Source organism: Hyla sarda, chromosome 8 (genome assembly GCF_029499605.1).
Source record: "Hyla sarda isolate aHylSar1 chromosome 8, aHylSar1.hap1, whole genome shotgun sequence".
NCBI classification, from domain to species: domain Eukaryota; kingdom Metazoa; phylum Chordata; class Amphibia; order Anura; family Hylidae; genus Hyla; species Hyla sarda.
The window spans coordinates 33,243,057-33,269,830 of record NC_079196.1 but is presented as its reverse complement, the minus strand read 5'-3'; the positions used below and the strand labels follow the sequence as shown (position 1 = coordinate 33,269,830).

At 43.5% G+C, this 26,774-nt stretch overlaps 1 protein-coding gene across 3 annotated transcripts in view; it reads right to left on the bottom strand.

Annotated features, from left to right (window-relative positions):
• RIF1 (replication timing regulatory factor 1) overlaps positions 1–14,221 on the bottom strand; it is a 57,623-nt gene extending 43,402 nt beyond the window's left edge. For 2 of the 3 annotated variants that reach the window (XM_056534426.1, XM_056534428.1), the window contains exons 1-7: positions 14,085–14,221; positions 8,630–8,743; positions 8,145–8,223; positions 6,388–6,484; positions 4,247–4,377; positions 3,570–3,661; positions 1,201–1,390 (exon numbers count right to left, since the gene is read on the bottom strand). In XM_056534426.1, the coding sequence (XP_056390401.1) occupies positions 1,201–1,390; positions 3,570–3,661; positions 4,247–4,377; positions 6,388–6,484; positions 8,145–8,223; positions 8,630–8,736 (696 nt within the window). In that variant the 5' untranslated portion in view covers positions 8,737–8,743; positions 14,085–14,221. Of the gene's footprint in view, positions 1–1,200; positions 1,391–3,569; positions 3,662–4,246; positions 4,378–6,387; positions 6,485–8,144; positions 8,224–8,629; positions 8,744–14,073 lie in introns of all 3 variants that reach the window. The other variant, XM_056534427.1, reaches the window with a different exon arrangement.
• Between the last annotated feature and the right edge of the window lie 12,553 nt (positions 14,222–26,774).

Sequence of the window (26,774 nt, the reverse complement as noted above, 5' to 3'; positions counted from 1 at the left end):
TTCTATCGGTACCATTTTTGTTTTGATCAGACTTTTTGATAGCTTTTTAAAAATGGCATAAAAAGTGCCCAAAAATACGTTATTTTGAACATTGGAATTTTTATACGTGTACGCGATTGACCGTGCGGTTTAATTAGCAATGTATTTTTAAAGTTCAAACATTTACGCACGCAGCGATACCACATATGTTTATTTACATCATTTTTTTTTCTCTAATGGGCAAAGGGGTGTGATTCTGACTTATTAGGGAAGGGGTTAAATCACATTTAACACTATTTTAACTTATTTTCTGCAATGTTATAGCCCCCATAGGGGGCTATAAAATTGCACACACCGATTTCCTACACTGATCACTGCCATGCATTAACATGGCATTGATCGGTGTTATCGCCGCTCGACTTCTCCTGCCTGGATCTCAGGCACAGAGCAGTCATTCGGCGATCGGACACGCAGGAGGCAGGTAGGGATGCTCCTAGTGTCCTGTAAGCTGTTGGGGACGCTGCGATATAACCGCGGCAGTCCCGAACAGCCCGCCTGGGCTGCCGGGATGCTTTCGGTTTCACTTCAGACGCGGCGGTCAACTTTGATCGCTGTGTCTGAAGGGTTTACATCGGGTATCATCGCAATCGGTGATTTCCGGAATTAGCCCCCGGGACGACCAGATATGACGCGGGGGTCACCGCGTAACCCTGCGTTATATCGCAGGAGCTGGCGCAGGACGTAAAATATACGTCCTAAGTCGTTAAGGAGTTAAATAGTCGATAGGGCAGTTCTCCTCCCCCACCCTCTTTGCTGAGTGGGCACGTTTTCTTAATGTTGAAAAAGCCGCTGCCAGACTCCTACGCCAGTGCCTAAATCAGTGTTTCCCAACCAGGGTGCCTCCAGCTGTTACAAAACTACAACTCCCAGCATGCCCGGACAGCCAACGGCTGTCCGGGCATGCTGGGAGTTGTAGTTTTCCAACAGCTGGAGGCACCCTGGTTGGGGAAACATTGGCCTAAACCCCTGAGAACCAAGTTATTGTGAATTTTGAAACCCAACATACTAAACTGTTCCCTCCTCCGACATTTGCCACTTGGAAGCATCAAACACCTTAGACGTCAGCCAATCCCACTTAAACCATCAGGTCTCACCAACCATAATGTGTATGGCCGGCTGTAGGGGGTGGCATCTGTATACAACACGATTGAGATTACTCACCGAGGTCATGAGCTGTTCTGTAAGAGCTGAGACCTCTGGCTGTTTCTGAAGCAAAAGCGGGACCCCAATTTCTAGGACCGTTGCTGCTCTTATCCGAACCTTCGGTGCAGCGTGAACGACTAGAGGAATGACCAACTTGGCCCATCTCGCAGCCTCTGTAGTCATCTGTGCTGGGGTCTGTTCCAGAAGCCTGAAAACACAGTGAAGACTATATATAAACGGATATCTGTGCACAAAGTATCTGCAGATGGAAGAATCCGGTTGGACATGTTTATCAACAGCCAAAGTACAACCAGGACAAAAAACTAAGAACTTACATTATATTAATGACAATGATAGCATTGCTTCGGAATTAAAAAGCGGAATCCAGGAAAAAAAAAAAATTATAAAAAACTAGGTAAAAGGGTATTTCAGGAAAAAAAATTTCTATATAAACTGGCTCCAGGAAGTTAAAACAGATTTGTAAATTACTATTAAAATTTTTTTTTTTTTTAATCCTTTCAGTACTTATGAGCTACTGAAGTTGAGTTGTTCTTTTCTGTCTAAGTGCTCTCTGATGACACGTGTCTCGGGAACTGACCAGAGTAGAAGCAAATCCCCATAGCAAACCTCTTCTACTCTGTGCAGTTCCCGAGAAAAGCAGAGATGTCAGCAGAGAGCACTGTTGCCAGACAGAAAAAAACAACTCAACTTCAGCAGCTGATAATTATTGGATGGATTAAGATTTTTTTTAATAGAAGTCATTTACAAATCTGTTTAACTTTCTGGAGCCAGTTGATTCATAATTTTCCTGGAATACTCCTTTAATATTTGTGGATCGAATAAAATAGTAATCTAATGTATATTAACACAGACTGTCACTAGAGCTGAGCGAACTTACAGTAAATTCGATTCGTCACAAACTTCTCGGCTCGGCAGTTGATGACTTATCCTGCATAAATTAGTTCAGCTTTCAGGTGCTCCCGTGGGCTGGAAAAGGTGGATACAGTCCTAGGAGAATCTTTCCTAGGAATGTATCCACCTTTTCCAGCCCACCGGAGCACCGGAAAGCTGAACTAATTTATGCAGGATAAGGCATCAACTGCCGAGCCGAGAAGTTTGTGACGAATCGAATTTACTGTAAGTTCGCTCATCTCTAACCTTCCAATGATCTTAATCCTCAGACAAAAGATATAAGGGGAGAGTTATCAAAACCTGTGTAGAGGAAGAGTGGTGCTGTTGCCCATAGCAACCAGTGAGATCACTTTCATTTTTCACAGGCCTCTAAAAAAGATAGAAGCCATCTGATTGGTTGCTATGGGCAACTGCAACACTTTTCCGCTACACAGGTTTTGATAGATTTCCCCCCATAATGTGTACGGCTATCTTGGGCCCTATAGATGAATTAATAAGAACCTGGGGAGAATTTATGAAAGCTGAATGATCAATGTCAGATGCGGAATGGTTTCTAACGTTTGCACAATTCTCTTGGTTAGGCTGGGTTCACACTACGTTTTCTCCCATACGGGAGCGCATACAGCAGGGGGGAGCTAAAACCTCGCGCTCCCGTATGTCACCGTATGCGCTCCCGTATGTCATTCATTTCAATGAGCCGGCCGGAGTGAAACGTTCGGTCCGGTCGGCTCATTTTTGCGCCGTATGCGCTTTTACAACCGGACCTAAAACCGTGGTTGACCACAGTTTTAGGTCCGGTTGTAAAAGCGCATATGGCGCAAAAATGAGCCGACCGGACCGAACGTTTCACTCCGGCCGGCTCATTGAAATGAATGACATACGGGAGCGCGAGGTTTTAGCTCCCCCCTGCTGTATGCGCTCCCGTATGGGGGAAAACGTAGTGTGAACCCACCCTTACTCAAAATTCAAGACGTATCAATACTTGTCCCACAAATACACACGTTCTCAATAGGGAAATAAGTCGCTGCCAGAACTTTGATCACGGGGGATTAGACATAGTAAAATCCAATATGCGTAATCCTTCTCCATCACCCCCACCCGCTGTCCAGAGGGGTAGGGAGGGCTAAAAATCCCCCATATATTAGATAGTCACTCAGGTGTAGTGAAATCTGCAGGAGTCCGACTCGTTATGTCAACAATGACTGATACATGAATCTTGTAAGAATTTTACAATCCAGGCAAATGGATACAATGGGGGGGGGGGGGGGGGGGGAGATTTAGCAAAACCTGTGCAGAGGAAAAGTTGTCCAGTTGCCCATAGCAACCAATCAGATCGCTTCTTTCATTTTGCAGAGGCCTTGTTGAAAATGAAAGCAGCGATCTGATTGGTTGCTATGGGCAACTGGGCAACGTTTTGATAAATCTCCCCCAATGGATCAGGTTCTGATACTGAAGAAACAGGTTTATCTTCTTACCTTATGATGACATTCAGTGCTTCATATGCAATGACAACTGACTGCACATCTTTATTAAGTACATTTTCTAATGTAGAAAGTATAGAGGGTACCTAAAAGACAAGAGGGTTCGTATTACACCGAAACAGGGGACACTGCACGCACTTTTAAAAGAGATCTGCAGCGGTATATAAAACGTATCCCCTATCCCAGGCGTAGACAACCTTTGGCACTGCAGATGTTTTGGACTACATCTCCCATGATGCTCCTTCAGCCAAAATGCTGCAAAAGCATCATGGGAGATGTAGTCCAAAACATCTGCCGTGTTGAAGGTTGCCTATGCATGCCCCATTCACAGGATAGGGGATAAGTGATCGCGGGGGGGGGTCTGACCGCTGAGACCCCCCCCCCCCCCACCATGTCCAGTATGAACACGTCCCCTTCATGTATCTCTATGGGAGAGGTAGAGAAGCAGTGTTCGTGCACCCCCACCTCTCTCAGAGCTGAATAGAGGTCAACGATCGCGCAGAGCCGTGGCAGTGCCTGGTCCACATATGGGAGATCATGGGGGTCCCAGCAGTCGGACCCCCGCAATCAAACACTTATCCCCTAGCTGCAGATCTCCTTTATCCAAAAAAAAATGTAAAAGCTGGAGTCAAAATATAAAAATAAAATAAAAAACACAAATGATCACTTACCACCTTCCCAACTTCTTCTGGAGAGAAGTTTTGTTTCGAAATCACCCAAAGTGCTCTAGTGCATGAGTTTTTATCGACTGCTTTCACGGCAATACTGTTTAGTGTAGATAGCAATTCCTGCACATCAGATGCTACAAGGGAAAACACACGAGTAGGGTTTAGTCGCAAATGACCCTAAGTAGTACAGGGGGAGCTATCAGTAACATTAATAGGCATCCGTCACTTGCTTTAACCATCTGAAAATTGCTGAGCATGTTATAGGTGTTAGTGCCCTTATGCAGGACATCCCTATTGAGAGCGCAGGCAACGCACATAAGACCGCCGATTGCAGGAGAGCCCTGTGTGTCAGAAGCCATTGGCGGCATGACGTCACAGGAGACTGGTGTTAAGGCTCAGGGGCTTGGCGGAACCTGGGTTACCAAAAATAAAAAATAAAAAGTACAACTAAAATATTACACTGTCAGTGGACTTAGTTGGTTAAAGCAAGTGACAGATACACATTAAAACGGGTATTCAGGAAGAAAAATAAATAAATAAAAATTGATTTCAGAACTTGTGCCATATACAAGTTTTAAGTTACAACCATGTCAGAACAGTCAAACCTTCCAGTAGTTCAGTGTTTCCCCAACCAGGGGGCCTCTAGCTGTTGCAAAACTACAACTCCCAGCATGCCCGGACAGCCAACGGCTGTCCGGGCATGCTGGGAGTTGTAGTTTTGCAACAGCTGGAGGCACCCTGGTTGGGAAACACTGCAGTATAGTCAGGTGTTGTACACTCTGGGAGGACGTTGTGTAGTTCCTATCCATCTTGACACTGCCCGCAGCCACCTCTGTCTGTGTCAGGAACTGTCCAGGAGGTGGAAGCAGGGAGCAGAGTGTTGGATTTTAAAGAATTTCACTCCTTTAAAAAATAAAAAAAAATAAAAAAAAAAAGGGGTACTCCCCTGGATATTTTTATTTTATTTTTTTTAAATCAACTGGTGCCAGAAAGTTAAAACAGATTTGTAAATTACTTCTATTCAAAAAAATCTTAATCCTTCCAGTACTTATAAGCTGCTGTATGCTCCATAGGAAGTTCTTTTCTTTTTGAATTTCCTTTCTGTCTGACCCACAGTGCTCTCTGCTGACACCTCTGTCCATTTTAGGTATTGTCCGGCGCAGGAGAGGTTTTCTATAGGGATTTGCTCCTACTCTAGACTATTCCTGACATGGACAGAGGTGTCAGCAGAGAGCACTGTGGTCCGGCAGAAAGGGAATTAAAAAAAAAAAAAAAAAGAAATTAACTTCCTGTGGAACATACAGCAACTGAAGTACTGGAAGGATTAAGATTTTTTAATAGAAGTAATTTACAAATCTGTGTTAACTTTCTGGCACCAGTTGACTTAAATAAATAAAATAAAAATAAAAAGTTTTCCTGTGGAGTACCCCTTTAACATTTCCCATTAACCTTAGAGATGTTAACACTTATCTTTTATCCTGTATCCTGACAGACTTGCTTTATGGCTGAGTTCACTCTGGCACTAAGTATTCTGAGAGTAGGAATATCACAATATATCTGCAGCATTAATCCTGATGTCAAAAATATCAGGACCCTATTAACGTCTTAGGTATCCACAGGTTCCGTCATGGCCAGGACTAGAGATGAGCGAACTTACAGTAAATTCGATTCGTCACGAACTTCTCAGCTTGGCGGTTGCTGACTTTTCCTGCATAAATTAGTTCAGCCTTCAGGTGCTCCGGTGGGCTGGAAAAGGTGGATACAGTCCTAGGAAAGAGTCTCCTAGGACTGTATCCACCTTTTCCAGCCCACGGGAGCACCGGAAAGCTGAACTAATTTATGCAGGAAAAGACATCAACTGCCGAGCTGAGAAGTTTGTGACGAATCGAATTTACTGTAAGTTCTACAGAGTAAAGAAGCATAAAGCAATTTGCCCATTCTAGAGTTACTAAGCTAAGGTGCCACAAGTTGCCTTTTTCCAAATCCCAGGTACAAAGAACTTCCTTCCTGATGGAAAATGTCTGTATACAAGATATACTGGAAACAAACAGCTGCACATGAGCAACACACAACATTAAAAAAGGTAACACACAAAGACTGTAAAAAGGGAAAATGCACAATCTGTAGCATAAAAAACTACTTACCTGATATGCCAGATGCTATCGTACTGTTAAAAACACAAAATCCCAGTGTCTGAAGTGCTGCATTATTGAGATCAGAATGCTGGTGAGCAATGTGTATCTGTAAGGTAGAAGAAACAGGCTGAGGGTATGGTCCATTATGGCATCTCTACACTCCTCCATTGTATTTGGTCTGTCAGCATAAATCACAGTCAAGCGCGTCTCTGGGGGGGTACCCCAATGGGGTGACAGATGGCTCCTTCCAGTAGTGTCAGCCCTTGAACAGGAGAGCAAAACAGCAGTACACAGCCTAAGGCTGGGCTCACACCACATTTTTGCAATACAGTTCCAATATCAGGTTTTCGATTCCTCAAAACCTGACTAAACTGTATCAAAACGTGTACAAGATTTAGTCTGTATACGGTTTGAAAAATTATGTGCGGTTGCATCCGTTTTTTTAAGTTTTTAACTTTTCACTCCATTATGAATAAAATTTCAGTTGTTTGAATTCCAAAAAATAAAAAATATAAATAAACTGTGCAAAGTCAAAAACCGGATGGAACCGTACGCACACACAGTTCCCATTGACTCCCATGTAAAAAAAAAAAAAAAAATTTTATATTTTATATATATATATATATATATATATATATATATATATATATATATATATATATATATATGTGCTACGGTTTTGTGTACAGGAAAAGAAAAACGACCGGATGCATCATTTGGCGTACGTTTTTCAAAGCATATGGTTTACAATACGGTTCCGTACAGTTTTCAAATTGAAAATGTATTTGGGAACTGTATTGTAAAAACGTGGTGTGAACCCAGCCTAAAACAGAGTCTGATAGAGCTTTGCTTTTAAAGGGGTACTCCACTGGCCAGCGTTCGTAAGTGTTCTGAATGCTGTTTTCACACTGTGTGGGTCGACCACGCCCCCTTGTGAAGTCATGGCCACACCCATAGACTTGCATTGAGGGGGCGTGGCATTGAAAAAAAAAAAAAAACACACGTTACCCGTCATAAACCTATGTCACCAGGAATGCCATAAGGCTGCGTTCACACGGTCGCCTTCTCCCGTTAAAAAAAAATAATAATTTCTGAGCATGCTCAGAAGTAAAAAAATAATTAATAAATAAAATAAATAAAAAAGACAGATACAAATGGATGACATTAAAGGCTCATCCGTTTTCCATAGACTTACTTCAATGTTAAATTTATGGTATCCGTTTTTTGACAGAAAAAAAAAAAAAAGTACTGCATGTGTCGATTTTTTCTGCCGTAAATAATATGGAAATGAGTGCAGACGGGAGCAAACGGATGTTCACGGATTGTTATAAAAAAAAATCCCATTGACATTAACTGGCTCCAGAAAGTTAAACAGATTTGTAAATTACTTCTATTAAAAAAATCTTAATCCTTTCAGTACTTATGAGCTGCTGAAGTGGAGTTGTTCTTTTCTGTCTAAGTGCTCTCTGATGACACGTGTCTCGGGAACTGTCCAGAGTAGAACCAAATCCCCATAGCAAACCTCTTCTACTCTGTGCAGTTCCAGAGACAAGCATAGATGTCAGCAGAGAGCACTGTGGCCAGACAGAAAACAACAACAACTCAACTTCAGCAGCTGATCATTATTGGAAGGATTAAGATTTTTTTAATAGAATTATTTTACAAATCTGTTTAACTTTCTGGAGCCAGTTGAGAGATTATATATAAAATAAAGAAATAAAGTTTTTCCTGGAATACCCCTTTAACATTTGTAGTTTGTTTTGTACCTTAAAAGCTTTGTAAAGACGTGAGAATTGTTTTCCGACAAGAGCCGAGAACGCTTTCCCATCCTCTCCACTCAGACGGCTAGATCAAGAGAACAAAATAGAGGGTTAGCTTATACTGTAGAAAAGGGTTTCCCCAACCAGGGTGCCTCCAGCTGTTGCAAAACTACAACTCCCAGCAAGCCCAGACAGCCGAAGGCTGTCTGGGCTTGCTGGGAGTTGTAGTTTTGCAACAGCTGGAGGCACCCTGATTGGGGAAACACTGCTTCAGGGGGAAAAAAAAGGGTAAGGGTAATTGTTGTATTGAAGTAGATGGTTTTTGAAAATTTGTATTCTTGCGCATTAAATAATAAAGAATAAAATAAAAAATATATAAATTTTTAGCACCCCCTCTTCTGTGCCACAGTATGCGCCGGAATCCTATTTTCAGAGAAATGACGACAAAGTGGAAACACGGTGTGAACCTATTGGATTTTACATGCACTCACTTGGCGATGGAGAGGTAGGCATCTGTCTTCTCTGTGTGTGAGGTAGAGGAGTCCTCCAAAGTTTCTAGTAAAGGCACCAATTGTGAATCATCTAAAACAGCAGCCATTTTTGTCCTGGATATTAAAACAAGAAAAAAAAAAAAAAAAAAAAAAAAAAGGAAAAATTTAATTTGTTAAACAACATTTACTTTAGTTTAACCCCTTAAGGACTCAGCCCTTTTTCACCTAAAGGACTGAGCCCTTTTTTGCACATCTGACCACTGTCACTTTAAGCATTAATAACTCTGGGATGCTTTAACCGATTATTCCGATTCAGAGATTGTTTTTTCGTGACATATTCTACTTTAACATAGTGGTAAATTTTCGTTGTTACTTGCATCCTTTCTTGGTGAAAAATCCCAAAATTTCATGAAAATTTTGAAAATGATGCATTTTTCTAACTTTGAAACTCTGTCTGTAAGGAAAATAGACATCCCAAATAAATTATATTTTGATTCATGAATACAATATGTCTATTTAATGTTTCCATAATAAAGTTGACATGTTTTTACTTTTGGAAGACATCAGAGGGCTTGAAAGTTCAGCAGCGATTTTCCAATTTTTTACAAAATTTTCAAAATCGGAATTTTTCAGGGACCAGTTCAGTTTTGAAGTGGATTTGAGGGATCTTCACATTAGAAATACCTCATAAATGACCCCATTGTAGAAACTGCACCCCCCCCCCCCCAAAGTTATCAAAATTACATTCAGAAAGTGTGTTAACCCTTTCGGTGTTTCACAGGAATAGCAGCAAGGTTAAAGGGAAAATTCAAGATCTTAATTTATTTATTTTTTAAAACACACATGTTCTTGTAGACCCAGGTTTTTGAAATTTTACAAGGGGTAAAAGGAGAAAAAGCCCCCAAAATTTGTAACCCAATTTCTCTCGAGTAAGGAAATACCTCATATGTGTATGTCAAGTGCTCTGTGGGTGCACTACAAGGCTCAGAAGGGAAGGAGCGACAATGGGATTTTGGAGAGTTTTTCTGAAATGGTTTTTGGGGGGCATGCCACATTTAGGAAGCCCCAATGGTGCCAGAACAGCAGAAAAATAAATAAAAATAAAAAAACACATGGCATACTATTTTGCAAACTACACCCCTCAAGGAACATAACAAGGGGTCCACTGAGCCTTAACACCCCACAGGTGTTTGACGACTTTTGGTTAAAGTCGGATGTGTAAATAATTTTTTTTTCCTTCATTAAAATGCTGGTGTTACCCCAAATTTTTCATTTTCTCAAGGGGTAATTGGAGAAAAAGAACCCCAAAATTTGTAACACCATTTCTTCTGAGTATGGAAATACCCCATATGTGGATGTAAAGTGCTCTGCGGGCGAACTACAATGCTCAGAAGAGGAGGAGCGCCATTGAGCTTTTGGTGAAAGAATAAACCAAACCCTTCACCTCTGGGCCAAAAGGCACCTGCAAGGCTCCAGGTACGATGTCCCCTTTCACTGAAGCTGCTCAGGGACAAAATGAGCTCCCGGCGAACAACCGGGCAAAAACAAAGTTGTCACCAAGGAGCCAGTAAAACTGGTTTGGCACCCCTGCTGAAGCAAAGATGCCTGGGGCATGGCAGGGAGGTGAGGAACCTAATGGCCACAAACACCTCGCCTAGACCGGCAGGAGGGACACCCAGAAGGGTTACCGCACCCTGACCAATACTAGTGACACACGAAGGAACACAAAACATGGACACTGACACAGAATTAAAAAAAATAAGTGGATGTGCGCAGTTTGATACTGCCCGGACATCTGACCAGATCTATAAAAATTCCCTGATCCTAGCCGGAAGGCCAGGATACTAAAGGTGGGTGCCCAGAAGGCTGAGAGAGAAAGTGTGTGCTATGTGCCATCCTTCAAGTGGGGCGACAAACTTGAAGGATGGCGCCGTCTTTTTCTCCCGCTATCTTCGGCCGCAATAACAAGAGTTATAACGGACGTTAGAGGAATCTCATTCAAGTGAATAGGCTCCTCGTTGCCCGTTATAACTCCAGTTATGCTCCATTACAATAAGGGACGTTAATGGCTCACAGAGTTGAAGGGGAAAAAATGTCCATTTGTAACGGAGCAATTACACAGTGTGAAAGCAGCCTTAGGCCCCTTTCACACAACAGGTGTCATCCTGTAAAAAATCTCCGTTATTATTCCCGGCAAAAAGTCCTGGAAACAGCCGGCAAAAAATCCCATTCATGTCAATGGGATTTTTTTTTTAACATCATTTTTAACAGGCATGTCTGTTTTTACTAATTTCCGTTATTTTTGACGGCAAAAAATATGGTGCATGCACAAATTTTTGGTCCGGTAAATAAAAAAATTAAATAAAAAAAACAGATGAAAAAGCGGACATTAAAATTTAAAAGGAGATGTCCGGTGCGGGCTATTCCTATTCCATCCCGCCCGGGCTGCAAAAAAATAAAAATAAAAAATAAAGAAAAACTTTCACTTACCTTCCTACGTTCCCCCGGAGCACCGCAACAGCTGATCGGTCGGCCGGGCTGTCTACTTACTACTTCCCTTAGCCCGGTACGTCACACTGCCGGTGATAGGCTGAAGCGCCGTGTGACATTCCGCGCTAAGGGATTAGAGGAAGTAGACAACCCGGCAGATCAGCTTTTGCGGAGCTCCGGGGGAACGTAGGAAGGTAAGTGAAAGTTTGTTCTCTCTCTTTTTTCTTTTTACAAAAAAAAGGGTTAAAAACCTGATTTAAAATAAAACGGATGTAACTGGTTAACGGATGATCATCAGTTTTTTTTTAAGAAAAAAAAAAAAACACATTAAAAATAATGGATGATGGTCAATATTTATCATCCGTTATTACCAGTTATTGCATCTTTTTTTTTTCTCATCCGTTATTGTAAAATAATGCAGGATGATACCTGTAGTGTGAAAGGGGCCTAACAGGAAAGGTTGATCTTAGCCAAAAGGCCGAGAAGCCAGGAGCATGATGGTATGACCCAAGGGGAATGATCCTGGCCCGTAAGACACCCCTGGCACCTGCTATTGTTAGTGCGGGTGCTGCCACTGCCCTCCTATCCCCATTATGGGTGGGTAACAAGTGTCGCACAGGTGGAGGAGACGGGATTACCACATCACAAGCCGCAGTGTAGATCTCAGTGTGTGCACCTGCAAAGACTAGGGATCGACCGATATTGATTTTTTAGGGCCGATACAGATAATATGCGACCTTTCAAGCCGATAGCCGATAACTTATACCGGTATTCCGGTATAAGCTATCGGCTATTTCTCCCCCCCCCGCAGATCAATGATTGAAAGCGAGCTTTAAATCAATGACCTGCAGCGGCTTTTGCAGAGCCAGAGACCACCGCCGCCACTCGCTTCTCTCCCCCTGCCAGTCCTGGGGTCCTCCTGAGTCCAACCACCACCACCGCTGCCACCGCCCCCCTACTTATCCTCTGGCCAGAGACCGCCGCTGCCCTCCTCCTCCTCTCTCCCCCTGCCGATCCTGACTCCAACCACCGCCGCCGCCGCCCCATTGCCTCCCCCATCCCCGATTTTATAATTACCAGTTCCCGGGGTCCGCGCTACTTCTGGCTCCGGCGGTGTCCTGAGCGGTCAGTTCAGTTGCTGTCAGCAACAGTGCAGGACCCTGCAGGAGCCAGAAGTAGCGCGGACCCCGGGAACAGGTAATTATAAAACCAGGGATGGGTGAGGAAATGGGGCAGCGGTCGTCCCTGGCCGGAGCATTATCAGCAAGGTAATTGCCCATACCGATAATGGCCAAACCGATAATCGATTGATCCCTAGTAAAGACAACACCAGTGCCCCCCCAAAGCTGTTCCAAAACTACAGGTTCACACTACATTTTCAGCAATACGGGACCGTATACGGCCGGGGGGAGTGAAAACCAGGCGCTCCTGTATCCGGCCCATATGTAATACATTTCAATGAGCCGACCGGAGTAAAACGCTGACTCAGGTCGGCTCATTTTAGCCACGTATACGGTTCTCTATACCACAGTTTTAGGTCTGGTGGGAAAACGGTATATGGGGCAAAAAATGAGCCGACCGGAGTCCGCGTTTGACTCCGGTCGGCTCATTGAAATGCATTACATACGGGCCGGATACGGCTGGATTACAGCGCCCGGTTTTTGTCCCCCCCCCCCCCCCCCATACGGTTCCGTATTGCTAAAAACGTAGTGTGAACTCATCCTCGAAACAGGCAGGATGCTGGGAGTTATAGTTCTGCAGTCCCATAGACAATGGAGTGGTTGTCAGACACACATCCTACTGCTCCATTCACTCAGGACAGTCTTTCCCAAGCAGGGTGCCTCCAGCTGTTGCCAAACTACGACTCCCTGCATGCCCGGACAGCCTTTGGCTGTCCGGGCATGCAGGGAGTCGTAGTTTGGCAACAGCTGGAGGCACCCTGCTTGGGAAATTGACTCAGGGGACTATTTTCCTTCTTAGGGTACGTTCATACCACAGAATTGCCGCGGAATTCCGCGGTGTGAACTTTTCCGCGAGACCCGTTCACACTGCGGAATTTCCGCCGCTGAAAGTGTTCTGCGCAAAGAAAGAAACATGTTCCTTCTTTGTGCGGAATCCGCGAGCGGACCATAGCTGTCAATGGCGACGGCTCAGTGCCCCGCGGCCCTGGCGCCGAAGTACCTCCGGCAGCGGCTGCCAGGCGGAATCTCCGCTCGCGGAATTCAGCCGCGAGAATTCCGTAGTGTGAACGCACCCTTAGGATCTGTGGGGGTGCCTGTCCTAGATCAGCGTCGCCCAACCAGGATGCCTCCAGCTGTTGCAAAACTACAACTCCCAGCATGCCCAGACAGCTGTTGGCTGTAGATAAGTGTCACCAAACTAGGGTGTCTCCAAGCTGTTGCAAAACTACAACTCACAGCATGCCCAGCTGTCCGGGCATGCTGAGAGCTGTAGTTTTGCAACAGCTGGAGGCACCCAGGTTGGGAAACACTGCTGTGGCTAAATAACTTTTAGTCATAATACATGCTTCTTTAAGGAATCTAATACAGAAAGTGAGAGAAGAGTCTAGTCCAGTGGTCTCAGAGCTGTGGACCTCCAGATGTTGCAAAACTACAACTCCCAGCATTCCCAGCAGGGGGTAACATACTGGGAGTTGTTAGTTGGGAAACACAGCTTTAAATGGCACCAATGTCTGACAGTCATGGAGACGACCCCTCTGACACCTATACGGACTCCCCCTTTAAGGAGTCGCGTGGTCCCATAATCAGTTCTATAAGAGATGGGCATGATGGGACTTGTAGTTCCACGCAAGTCATAAACTATTCTCCTGAATAGGGGTGTACACCAATCTCAGCTGCTGCAGAACCTCTTTAGCACACTATAACTAGTTGTCACTAGACAAACATCTGACATGATCAGTAGATGACACCTACGGGGGACCCCCGTGCCCTCACCCCGGGCTCACCCGTCCTTATATCCACAGTGGCGGGGAGGAGGCCTCAGATTCCCCCGGAGCTCCGCTATCCCCGCCGCCGATGCTGCTGCAGTAGTCTCCGGATTTACCCGCGCTCTGCTGACACCTCCCCCTCCAACTCCCGCCGACTAAAATGGCGCCAGATTGGACAGAAAGCAGAGGGCTGGGTAATGGAGCGCCGAGCTAATCGATGCGTGTTGACATTACACGACCAATCTACCCGCCGGGCGCATCGATGGGAGAAGAGGAGAGCGCGCGCCGCGTGCCTGGGCAATGGAGTACCGAGCGGATCGATGGGAGCTCAATGCGCGCAGCTCTGAGGAAGGCGACCAGGGGAGCGCAGAGCTTATCCATGGGGCCGCTGAGAATACGGTCATTTATAGCCACATGTGTGCAGAGCTGTCACAACGTGAGCCATAGCTTTATTGAGCAGCAAAACTTTTATTTTCCTTTTTAAACTTTTTTTTTTAACCCCTTCATGACCCAGCAAATATATTATTTGGCAAACATTTTTTTTTCCTCCTCACTATGACCCATAACTTTTTTTATTTTTTATTTTTTTTCCCCCATAGACAAAGTTGTATTAGGACTTACAAAAACTTTAAAACTTTAACGGGGTTTTTCCGTTTTGGCACTTTCGTTTTTTTCCTCCTTACATTTAAAAAATCATAATTCTTTCAATTTTGCACCTAAAAATCCATATGGTTGATTATTTTTTGCACCACAAATTCGACTTTGTAATGACAGTCATTTTACCCAAATATCTATGGCGAAATGGGGAAAAAAATCATTGTGTGACCAAATTGAAGAAAAAAAACCAATTTTGTAAATTTTGGGGGCTTCCGTTTCTACGCAGTACATTTTTCGGTAAATATGACACCTTATCTTTGTTCTGTAGGTCCATACGATTAGAATGATACGCTACTTATATAGGTTGGATTTTGTCGTACTTCTGGAAAAAATCATAACTACATGCAGGAAAATGTATACGTTTAAATTTGTCATCTTCTGACCCTTATAACTTTTTTATTTTTCCGTGTATGGGGCGGTATCCAGGCTCATTTTTTTGTGCCTTGATCTGAAGTTTTTAGCCCTACCATTTTTGTATTGATCGGACATATTGATCGCTTTTTGTTCATTTTTTCCTGATATAAAAAGTGACCAAAAATACGCTAATTTGGACTTTGGAATTTTTTTGCGCGTACACCATTGATCATACGGTTTAATTAACTATATATTTTTATCATTCGGACATTTCCGCCCGCGATGATACCACATATGTTTATTTTTATTTTCACAGGGTTTTTTTTATGGGAAAACGGGGGTGATTCAAACTTTTATTATGGAAGGGGTTAAATGATCTTTATTAACTTTTTTTAAATTTTTTTTTGCAATGTTATAGCTCCTATAGGGGATTATTACACTGCACACACTGATCTTTCACATTGATCAATGGTTTCTCATAGGAAACCACTGATCAATGATTCTGCCGCTTGACTGCTCATGACTGGATCTCAGGCACTGAGCAGTCATTCGGCAATTGGACACCAGGAGGCAGGTAGGGACCCTCCTTGGTCCTACAGCTGGTCGGGACGCCGCGATTTTGCCGTGGCAATCCCGGACAGCCCCCTGAGCTAACCGGCAGCAGTTTAGTTTCACTTTAGATGCAGCGTTCAACTTTGAGCACCGTGTCAAAAGGGTTAATAGCACACGGCACCGCCATCAGTGCCATGCGCAATTAGCTTCAGGTCCCGGCCCTGGTTAGAGGCCGGGCCCGATCCGCTATGAATTATGAGAAAATTATTATAGAAAAGGAGCCGACTCAGGGCGTACAGGTACTCCCTGGGTCCTTAAGTCGTTAAACTTTTTTTGTTTTAACCCCTTCATGACCCAGCAAATATATTATTTGTGCAAACATTTTTTTCCTCCTCACCCTTTAAGACCCATAACTTTTTTTTATTTTTATTTTTTTTTCCACAGACAAAGTTGTATTAGGACTTACATTTTGCGGGACAAGTTGTACTTTTCATAGATACACTTTATTTGATCACATAATGTATTATGAAGCCAGAAAAAAATTGGAAGAAAAAATATGGTATTGCACAATTTTTGTGGGGCAGTAACTTTTTTGCCTGACACGCAAACTTTATTGTACAGGTCAGTATGATCCCAATGATACCAAACTTGGATAATTTATATTTCGCTTCATGGTTAAAAAAAAAAAGAAAACTTGAAAAGTGAAATTAAAAAAAAGGATATTTTCATTGCTGTGTTCTGACCTATATACAGTGATCCCCTGACATACGATACTTTCAACATATAATGGCCTCTCAGAGCCCATAGTATGTTGAAGGCAGCATCAACATACGATGCTTTTGTGTGTCGGGGCCATCGCAAAAACGGCTATCCAGCAGCGCTGACTACTTCCGCAGCCGCTGGATAGCCATTTAACCGGTTGTTGATAAGGAGATGGCAACCGGTGTATGGCGCAAACTCCTGACTTGAGCCTGCGCCATACCGGCCGGCTCCCAGCTGATTCCTGTAGCTGAGGACCTCTGTTAATGGCCAACAAGCAGCGATCGCCACAGACGGCTATTGAGCCTTTAAATTACCGCTGTCAAACCTGAAAGTGCTGCCTAAAGGGACATGTAAATGCTCCCTGGTGGTCCAGTGGGGTGGATCGTGCCCCCCCCTGGACCAGGCTCAACCAAATGAGTACAGATCAATGGAGTTCTATGGAATCTAATGATTCCTCCTTAAACTAATAAAGTGTAAAAAAAAAAAAGAAAATTAAAAAGGTCCTTCCATATTAAAAGTTGAAATCACCCCCCTTTTCCCAAATTCCATACAAAAAAATATGTAAACATAATAAAAATAGACATGTGGCCTAAACTGACCACTTTGACTGTGGATCCCGTAAAGAACTCCTCGGATGCTCGGCCACCCAAGACGACCCATGGGTACACTCATTGTTGACACCCACCTCATTTACGCCCCGACCTTACTATATTGTTTATCTTCCTTGCCTTTTCGTTATTGGTTAATTGCATAGCTATGTGAGGCTCACCTCTATGGTCTACCCCACCCCTGTGCTGGACCCTACTGTACCCCTACTGACTGCTAGGCCTCGGCTGAGGCTAACCTGTTTACTCTCCTTTCATATGTTTACACGAAATGTTCTGCCTGTTCGTACTTTATTTTTATGTGTTAGTTTTCTCCCATGCCACTGCTATCATTAGAGGTGGTCTGCGAACCCTCCTCGTCTAGGTACCCATAGCCCTGTATGGTTCGCTGTCCGAGCCTTATGCTCTCCAGTGGAACCCTCTTTAGCACCCAATATCGGTCACGGCTGTGACCCGAATTTCCACCTCCCTTGCGGTACTCCTCCTGAGCCCTTCCACTTTCCCCCATTAGCTTTTTGATTGGGTTGGACCTGATCTTTCTCCTGGCCCTTATGGCCCATCTTGTAGTCCCGACATCCCCATTACCTTATGGGTACCTGCCTCTTATCTCCCCCTCATGCTCTCTAACTCCTTTTCTCTGTCTCTCTACCTCCCACAGGACCCTCGCTCAACTTTGCAAATCGGAAGGCGGATCGGATGACCTGGGGCCCCCTGACGACAGAGGTAAGAGGTCCAGACGGACATTGACTGACCATGACGACTAGCCTCAAGATAGCCTCCCTCAATGTCCAAGGTTTTAATATACCGGAGAAGAGGGCTCAGACCCTTTATTCTTTCCACAGACAGAAGGTACATGTCCTCTTTTTGCAGGAAACACACTTCAAAGTAGGGACATTTCCTGAAGTTTTCCACTCAATACAAAATTGGCTACACAGTGTGAACCCTGACTCCCGCTCTAAGGGCACTTCCGTGGCCTTTCACAGGTCCCTGCCTGTCACGATCACGTCCTCTAAAATAGACCCCCTCCCCCGCTATGTGTTTGTAAATTGTGACTTGCAGGGATGTAAGCTCACCTTTTTCGAACATATACGCGCCAAACCGTGACCAAATCCCATTCCTCCTCGTGACTCTTGAGACTCTGAAAGCTTTCGCGACCGGCCTGATTATTTTTGGTGGTGACTTTAATGTTCCACTTTTCTCCCTGGTTGATAGTGTTGAGCGGCATAGGCCATATTCGAATTCGCGAATATTCGCGAATATATGGACGAATATTCGTCATATATTCGCGAATATTCGCATATTCGTTATATTCTCGTTCTATTTTCGCTTATGCGAATATTCGCATATGCGAAAATTAGCATATGTGAATATTAGCAAATACAAAATTAGCACGCGCGTAAATTCGCATATGCGAAAATTAGCATATGCTAATTTTCGCATATACGAATTTTCGCACGCCAGTCTCACACAGTAGTATTACAGCCTTCTTTACACCACACAAGCTGGAAGCAGAGAGGGGTGATCACTGTGATGTGTGCTGTGAAGAAAAAAAAAAAAACAAATATTCGTAATTACGAATATATAGCGCTATATTCGCGAAATTCGCGAATTCGCGAATATGCGATATTTGCGAATAATATTCGAATTGCGAATATTCGCGAGCAACACTACTGGTTGACACCTCCACTGGAGCCTCAGCCATTTCCCATACCAGACTCAGGGCCCTGAGTAGGAAACTCCACACTCTTCAGCTTAGCGACACTTGGCAGACCCTCCACCCCCAGGGAAGGGACTACTCCTTCTACTCTCATGCTAGACAAACATACAGCAGGCTCGATTATCTCTTTTGCCCCCACCATCTCCTCAGTACAGTTGTGCATTCATCTATTGGTACAATGACCCTCTCAGACCATGCCCCTGTTTTTTGCTCGCTCTTGCTCCCGACCTTGGCTGGACCCCGGGCTACGTGGCGCCTATATGAATCACTGCTCTCTGATGCTATGTGTCTCCAAGACCTTAAAGACTCTGTAACCAATTTTCTGAATGACCACAACTCTGACCCATCCTCCCCCCTGATAAAATGGGAGGCGTTGAAATGTGTTCTATGGGGAGTTTTAATGAAGCTAAAGAGGGAGGCGTTGGCGAAATTTCTGGCCCTTCAGGCGCAGCAACAAATGCTGGAATCTCTTCACAAACGCACTCAACAAGACTTAGTCTACAGAGACCTCAATAAAGTCCGCATGCAACTCTTGGCACTCATGAATGCTAAACACCGGCACTATAAACAGCTAATGGGAAAACTGTATTATGAATGGGGTAACAAGGCAGGAAAATTGTTGGCAAGGGCCATCAGGGCGAGAAAATCTTCCTTGTTTATCCCTTCCACAAAACCCCGATCTGGAACCGTTACCCACCTCACGACTGACATCTTGCTCTCCTTTAGGGATTACTACAAGTCGCTATACAACCTTCCGACACCAGGTAGGCCGACACCCTGCACCCGAGACCCCGACACTAGCCCAATACGTTACTACCACAGCCCTTCCCAGTCTACCGTCAGAGGCCGTACGGGCGATGGAAGAGCCCTTCTCAAGAGAAGAGCTCCTTTACACGATAGCAACGATGCTGGCCGGAAAAAGTCCAGACCTCCAAATTTTATAAATTTCTCTGAGATGAGCTTGCCCCGCCACTACTTGATGCCCTTAACACAATCACTGCCTCCACCCCTCCCCCTCCATCCTTCTTGAGAGCGTTCATCACAGTGATCCCTAAAGATGGTAAGGAGCCATTACTCTGCACGAGCTACCGACCCATCTCACTCCTTAACTCCGACACCAAACTGTATGCGAAACTGCTGGCTAACAGACTGGCCCTGTTTATGGAACTCCTAGTCCACCCGGATCAGGTAGGGTTCGTTAGGGGCCGCAAGGCCAGGGATAACACCCTTCACACTTTCTCTGTCATCCAAAGTGCCCGTAAACAGGATATACCCATGTTCTTCTTATCATTGGATGTGGAGAAAGTGTTCGCCGATGACTTACTACTGTACCTTTCCTCCCCGCACATTTCCCTCCCATCCCTATTGGCCATGATCGACCGCTTCTCCTCCCTTAGCAATTTCAAGTTAAACATGTCAAAATGTGAAGCCCTTAATATCACGCTTCCTCCACGAGTAGTGCAACTCCTCCAATCATCGTACCCATTTAAGGGTCAACCCACCTCCGTAACATACCTAGGTGTTAAAGTCCTGTCTAATTTATCTCAAGCCTTCCGTCTTAATTAATTCTTCACGCGATCCGAGCGGACCTGTCTAAATGGGAGAAGAAAGATTTTTCCTGGTTAGGCAGAATCAACATATTTAAAATGAATATTCTCCCTCGTCTGCTGTATCTCTTCTCCTGCTTACCGGTAACACCCCCCCCCCCCCCGCCACTTTTTCAGGGACCTCACGGCCACTCAATCCAACTTCGTCTGGGCTCATACACACCCCAGACTAGCTAGGCACACACTGTTCAGACGTAAGCGCGAAGGGGGCCTCGCTCTCCCCGACCTCTACTCTTACTACCTGAAGACTGTCCACCACCCTACTGACAAACAATGGATCCCACTCGAATCCGAGACTGTGGGATGCGACTTGAGAACATTTCTATGGAGCCCTCGAAGGCTACCACGCTCCTCAGATCATGATACACTCCCACCAGTCCTATCCTCCATACATCTCTCCAAGTCCCTTTACACGTCCCGTAGGGCCTTTTTCACCCAGGACGGACCGCTCATGCCCTTACTTTACAACCCTGCTTCCCCCCCGGCCCAGTCCTGTACATCTTTTCTGGGGTTTCAAAGTAGGGAACAAGTCCCGTTCCGCTCACTTCTCATGGTCTCTTCGCTGAAGACCCTGGGGGACATACTGGAAGGAACCCAACCCTCACCAATCCAACTCTTCCAATATGCGCAACTACGACATTTCTACTTAGCTTCCAGGCATACCCTCAATCTCCACCGACAACCCACTCAGTTCGAAACTCCATGTCTCCTTCGGACGCCAATACCTCATACCATAAGTGTACTCTACCCCCTAGTCATGCAGGTCCACTCTTCCCTACCCATCCCATACAGAGATGGCTGGGAGAGGGATATAGGTCACCTGATTAATGAGTCTGACTGGAAGATTGCCCTAACTCGATGCCATTCTACATCGATATCCTGCAAGACTCAGGAGATTAATTATAAGGTTCTGTTGTGGTGGTATCGGGTCCCGGCTCTGCTTGCTACCATGTACCCGGAGACTTTTGATCTGTGCTGGAGATGCTCTACCGCAAGAAGTACCATGCTACACATCTGGCTGACCTGCCCTGCCCTATTGCCCTTCTGGTCCAGGGTCCTTACCCTCATTACCCGCATCACCTCGGTGGTTCTCAAGTGCGGATCCGAACCCCTGCTGCTCTCCATACTATAATGTACAAGTGTGGGAGCTCTACGTAAAATATAAGAGACCTAAACCGAGGAGACTGCCTTGCACGTACCCATGTGCCAAATAGATACCCTTGAAATAACTCAGTCAGCACAATTTGTTTGTTTAAAATGTCCACAGCTTCATTAACCTTTACCTTGTTTTAGAAAATTAACCATATGCTTCAGGTAGCTGCTGGTATGAAGAACCAAAAGTCCGCTATATCACGAGTCTCTGCCTAAGAGAGGAACCCGTGGGGTAGCATCTCTAGGTCTAACTCCCCAATTGACTATGTCTCTGGCCTGGAGTACCTGCCGATAAAGCTGTGACAACCATAAACAGAAACCATAAACAAAAGTTTTTACATAATATAATATAAACATCAGATGATGAGATGATGTTCGGATAAATATATATTTTTTGTGATATCAAGAAAATGATATGTATAATTATTTATTTTTAACAGTGTGGGGAGGGGGTTAAAGGGGTACTCCACTGGCCATCGTTCGGAAGTATATGTTCCGAATGCTGTTTTCACGCTGCGGGGGTCGGCCACGCCCTTCGTGACATCACGGCCACTCCCCCTCAATGCAAGCCTATGGGAGCCCCCTCCCATAGACTTGCATAGAGGGGGTCGTGGCTGTGGCTACACCAATAGGTTACTCTAAGGTTAGATGTGGGGAAATGGTCAATATTAGTCCCACACCTCCCTGGGTCTGGAAAATTCCCTGAACTGGAAATATTCAGATGCTAGGGCAGTCATGGCACCCGTGTGTCTCCATTCAGAAACCATAGGTGCATCTTGTCAATGGCAATGCACTATAGGAGGATGTAGGCCTCTACAAATTTAGGCAAAATTATCAGGGATTGGTCTTATTTTGAACAGGTGGTCATAGGGCCATCTTGGTTTGGGCATGTTGCAATGTCAGCATAATGCAAACTTTTTAGAATTGCTTTAAAGAGTGTCCATTGCATGGCCATATGGTAAAGTGGTGTATTGTACAAGACATGCCCACTCCAGTATTGTCTAATGCTTGACTTTTTGACTAGGCCCATATGCAGCACAAGGCCCAACATTTTTCCCATCTAGCCTAGCCAAAAAAGCATTAGGGTTATGGGCCACAAACTGTTGAGCGTACAAATTAGTTTTGTGTCACCATCAGGTTGACAAAGTCCTCACTGAAAAATAACTTGAAAAAGTTCTTATCAGTGAGGCCTGTGGGGTCAAACTGGATTCCTTCATCAGGGACTGGGGTCCAGACAAACTTGTATTAGTGTGGGAGACAGGGTCTCTTGTATGGGGGATAGGATCATTAGTTCAGGGTCCTCCACTGGCATTACCGTTAGTGTTGCTCGCGAATATTCGCAATGCAAATTTTATTCGCGAATATTGCATATTCGCGAATTCGCGAATATAGCACTATATATTCGTAATTACGAATATTCGTATTTTTTTTTTTGTAATTTTTTTTTTTTCACAGTGATCATCCCTCTCTGCTTCCAGCTTGTGTGGTGTAAAGAAGGCTGTAATACTACTGTGTGAGACTGGCGTGCGAATTTTCGCATTTGCGAATTTTCACGTATGTTAATTTTGGTTTATGATAATTTTCGCATATGCGAAAATAAATCGCGAATATTATGAATATGCAAATTTAACGCATATATGACGAATATTCGTCCATATATTCGCAAAATATCGCGAATTCGAATATGGCCTATGCCGCTCAACACTAATTACCGTCTGGTGTTGCCTTCTAGGGGGCTCATCACTGGATGATAATGAGAGAAAGGGGAGGCGAGGAAGGTGGGGTCTTCCTCTTCTTCCTCACTGGTGGACTCAATGTCATCAGAGGCAAGCAGGGCGTATGCCTCCTCGGCTGGTAATACCCTTTGGGCCAATATAATTTTTTAGGGGGTGTGTAAATATGGTGTCTTTCACTTTATTTCAAAGGGTATAGTGTAGTATGGTGTGTTTTACTTATGGAAATAAAATTAATAAAAGAATAATAAATGTTCTATAACAAAATTGAAAAAAAAAAAAAAGTTTGAAATAGTATACAGCTCTACCGCCACCCTGTAAATCTCGGCAGCAAATCTGCAAAACCTCACAAGCTGTCCAATTATTAAATTAAATTTAACTACCGTACTTTCAAGAAAATCTACAAAAAGATTAGAAGATTAATGCTGTAATGAAAATAATCACTAAACCGCTGTGTAAAAGTAAACTGATATATACTGTAGATAATGTGTTGTACCACATCTCCCAAGTAGGTGGCAGCACAGTGTCTGTATAATTGACATTAAAGTGTAATGTTAGTATACTGTGCATCTGAAAAAAGCATTACATAAAAAAAGTAAAGTGTCTGTCATGTTCCACAACGGGTTAAAGCCTTGGGTGGCTGATAAACGCCTTTGTCAGTACTATTGGTAAAATATGTCTTTATTCCCATTGTTTGATTTTCTGAATTTTGCCAGTTTAACTGTTGCTGCAAGGTACCACAAGGGTTAATGCACCACACACACGTGCTGCACAGGTTGCACAAAGAGCTAGGTCCTCTTTAAGGCTGGGTTCACACCACGTTTTTGCAATACAGTTCCGGTATCAGGTTTTTGATAAAAAAAATCGGATTCCTCAAAACCTGACTAAACTGTATAAAAACGTGTGTACAAATTTTAATCCGTATACGGTTTGAAAAATGATGTCCGGTTGCATCCGTTTTTTAAGAAAAAAACATATGTTTTTAACTTTTCACTCCATTATGAATAAAGTTTCACTTGTTTGATTGAAATTCCAAGGAAAAAAACAGTTTAAAGTCAAAAACCGTATGGTGAAAACCGGATGGAATCGTACGCACATACGGTTCTGTACGGTTGCTATTGACTCCCATGTTAAAAAAAAAACCATATGTTTCAATACGGTTTTTCACCCAGACCAAAAACCGTGGTAGTCTATGGTGTTGTATACGGGGGAAAAAACTGACAAAACCATACAGGATGCAAAACGGACACAACCGGACGCATTGTTTGGCATACGGTTTTCAATAGAGAGTCAATGCATACGGTTTTCAATACGGTTCCGTGCGGTTTTCAAATTGAAAACGTATACGGGAACTGTATTGCAAAAACGTGGTGTGGACCCAGCCTCAATGGGCACTGTAAATCTTGTTGAAACATTAACATTTCTAATATATTTCATACAAAAAAATGATCTCCTTCTTGTAGAAATCATGGTTAATAAAAAAAGACCACTAGGGGTCCCCATACCATCCAGAACATAATTCTGTCCGGCTGCAGCAGCAACTTCATCCCTGCTGAAGCACCGGCAGGGACAGGAAGTGATGTCGGGACTATCACTCCTCTGTGCTCACTCCTGTCCTGTCTATCAGACTTCTGTCTGAAAATAGAGAGGAGGGGGTTACAGAGCAGCCTGTGCAGTGATTGCATGAAGAGACACAGCACAGCAGATTTAGGGAGGAAGTGAAAGCATGGTGAGTGAGGGCGGGCTCAGTGCTTGCCTCGGACACACACCTGAGCAGTGAATGCCAGAATAAGTAAGCATTAGAACAAAGGGATCTGTGAGCCAAATACAGAAGCTAGACACATAGGAAAGACATGAAAATCATCTGCATGACCTAGTAGTGAGTAACATATATAGGCATCATTTTTTTTTTCTGTGATATGACAGGTTCACTTTAAGAGCCAAAACACATGGAGTTAGTCAATAAGAAAAAAAAAACGATCCACCTGTCTTGAGTTGAGTAGAGAACAAGGAAAGAGAGAGATCAGCCTATCCCAAACTGACAGGGTGTCCACTACAGTCAAGGGAGATTTCAGGAGAAATTTTCAAGGGACCTATAACACTGCACACACTGATCTTTTACCCTGATCCCTGCAAAGCCATAGCTTTGCATGGATCAGCGTTATAGGGGGTTGATTGCTCAATCCTGTAGCTCAGGCTTGAGCAATCAAACACCATTCGGACGCGTCTGAGACAGGTGAGGGGACCTCCACTCACGTCCTAGCTGATCGGCACATCGCGATTTTATCGCGATAGTCCCGATCAGCCCGACTATGCTGCCGGGAAGCTTTTACTTTCGTTTTGGATGCGGCAATCAACTTTGATTGCCGCGTCTGAAGGGTTATTAGCCCATGGTCCCGGCTATCATTAGCACCCGGGACCAACCCGGTGTGATGGGGAAGAGCATTTTTTGCAAATCTGACCACTGTATTTTTAAGCATTAATAACTCTGGGATGCTTCAACTTATGAATTTGATTCCGAGAATGTTTTTTCATGACATATTCTACTTTATGTTAGTGGTAAATTTTCATTGATATTTGCATTATTTCTTTGTGAAAAATTGAAAAATTTCATAAAAAATTTGAAAGTTTTGCATTTTTCTAACTTTGAAGCTCTCTGCTTGTAAGGAAAATGGACATACCAAATAAATTATATATTGATTCACATATACAATATGTCTACTTTATGTTTGCATCATAAAGTTGACATGTTTTTACTTTTTGAAGACATTAGAGGGCTTCAAAGTTTAGGAGCAATTTTCACATTTTTCACGAAAATTTCAAAATCTGAATTTTTCAGTGACCAGTTTAGTTTTGAAGTGAATTTGAAAGTCTTTATGTTAGAAATATCCCATAATAGACCCCATTATGAAAACTGCACCCCTCAACGTATTCAAAATGACATTCAGAAAGTTTGTTAACCCTTTAGGCATTTCACAGGAATAGCAGCAAAGTGGAGGAGAAAATTCAACATCTGTTCTTTTTTTATAAAACTGTTTATTTGTAGTTTTTACAATTTTACAAAATGATAACAAAGGAAAATAGAGCTAAGGTATAAAGACAAAAATGGAAATTAAAACATATCAGTGTCATGTATATATAGCAGAGTTATGACATCACAATAACAATAAGTAGCATTGTCACAATGCTTCAATATACAATACATGCTATTTTTTTTTTATACCTAATTAAGTAAGTCGATAGAAAATAGATTAAGCTTACCATTCTACACATGGCAAGTTAGCTTATCTACATGACCAGTATAACCGCCTTGCTGAACATATTCCATTTTAAGTAAAGAGAGAAGAAAAAGAAAAATAGAAAAGAAGAAAATGAAAAATAAAAATAAAAAAAAATAATCAAAAAAAAAAGGGTAAATCGAAAGGAAATAAAAGTAGTTATAGATAAAATTAAAAAAACACAAACTAAAAAGACAAGCTGCATGATCCCCTTCAACCTTTTGGTAGTTTTTATTTTATTTATTTTTTTAATTATTTTTTATTTTGTCTATGGTGTTCTTGCTATGTATC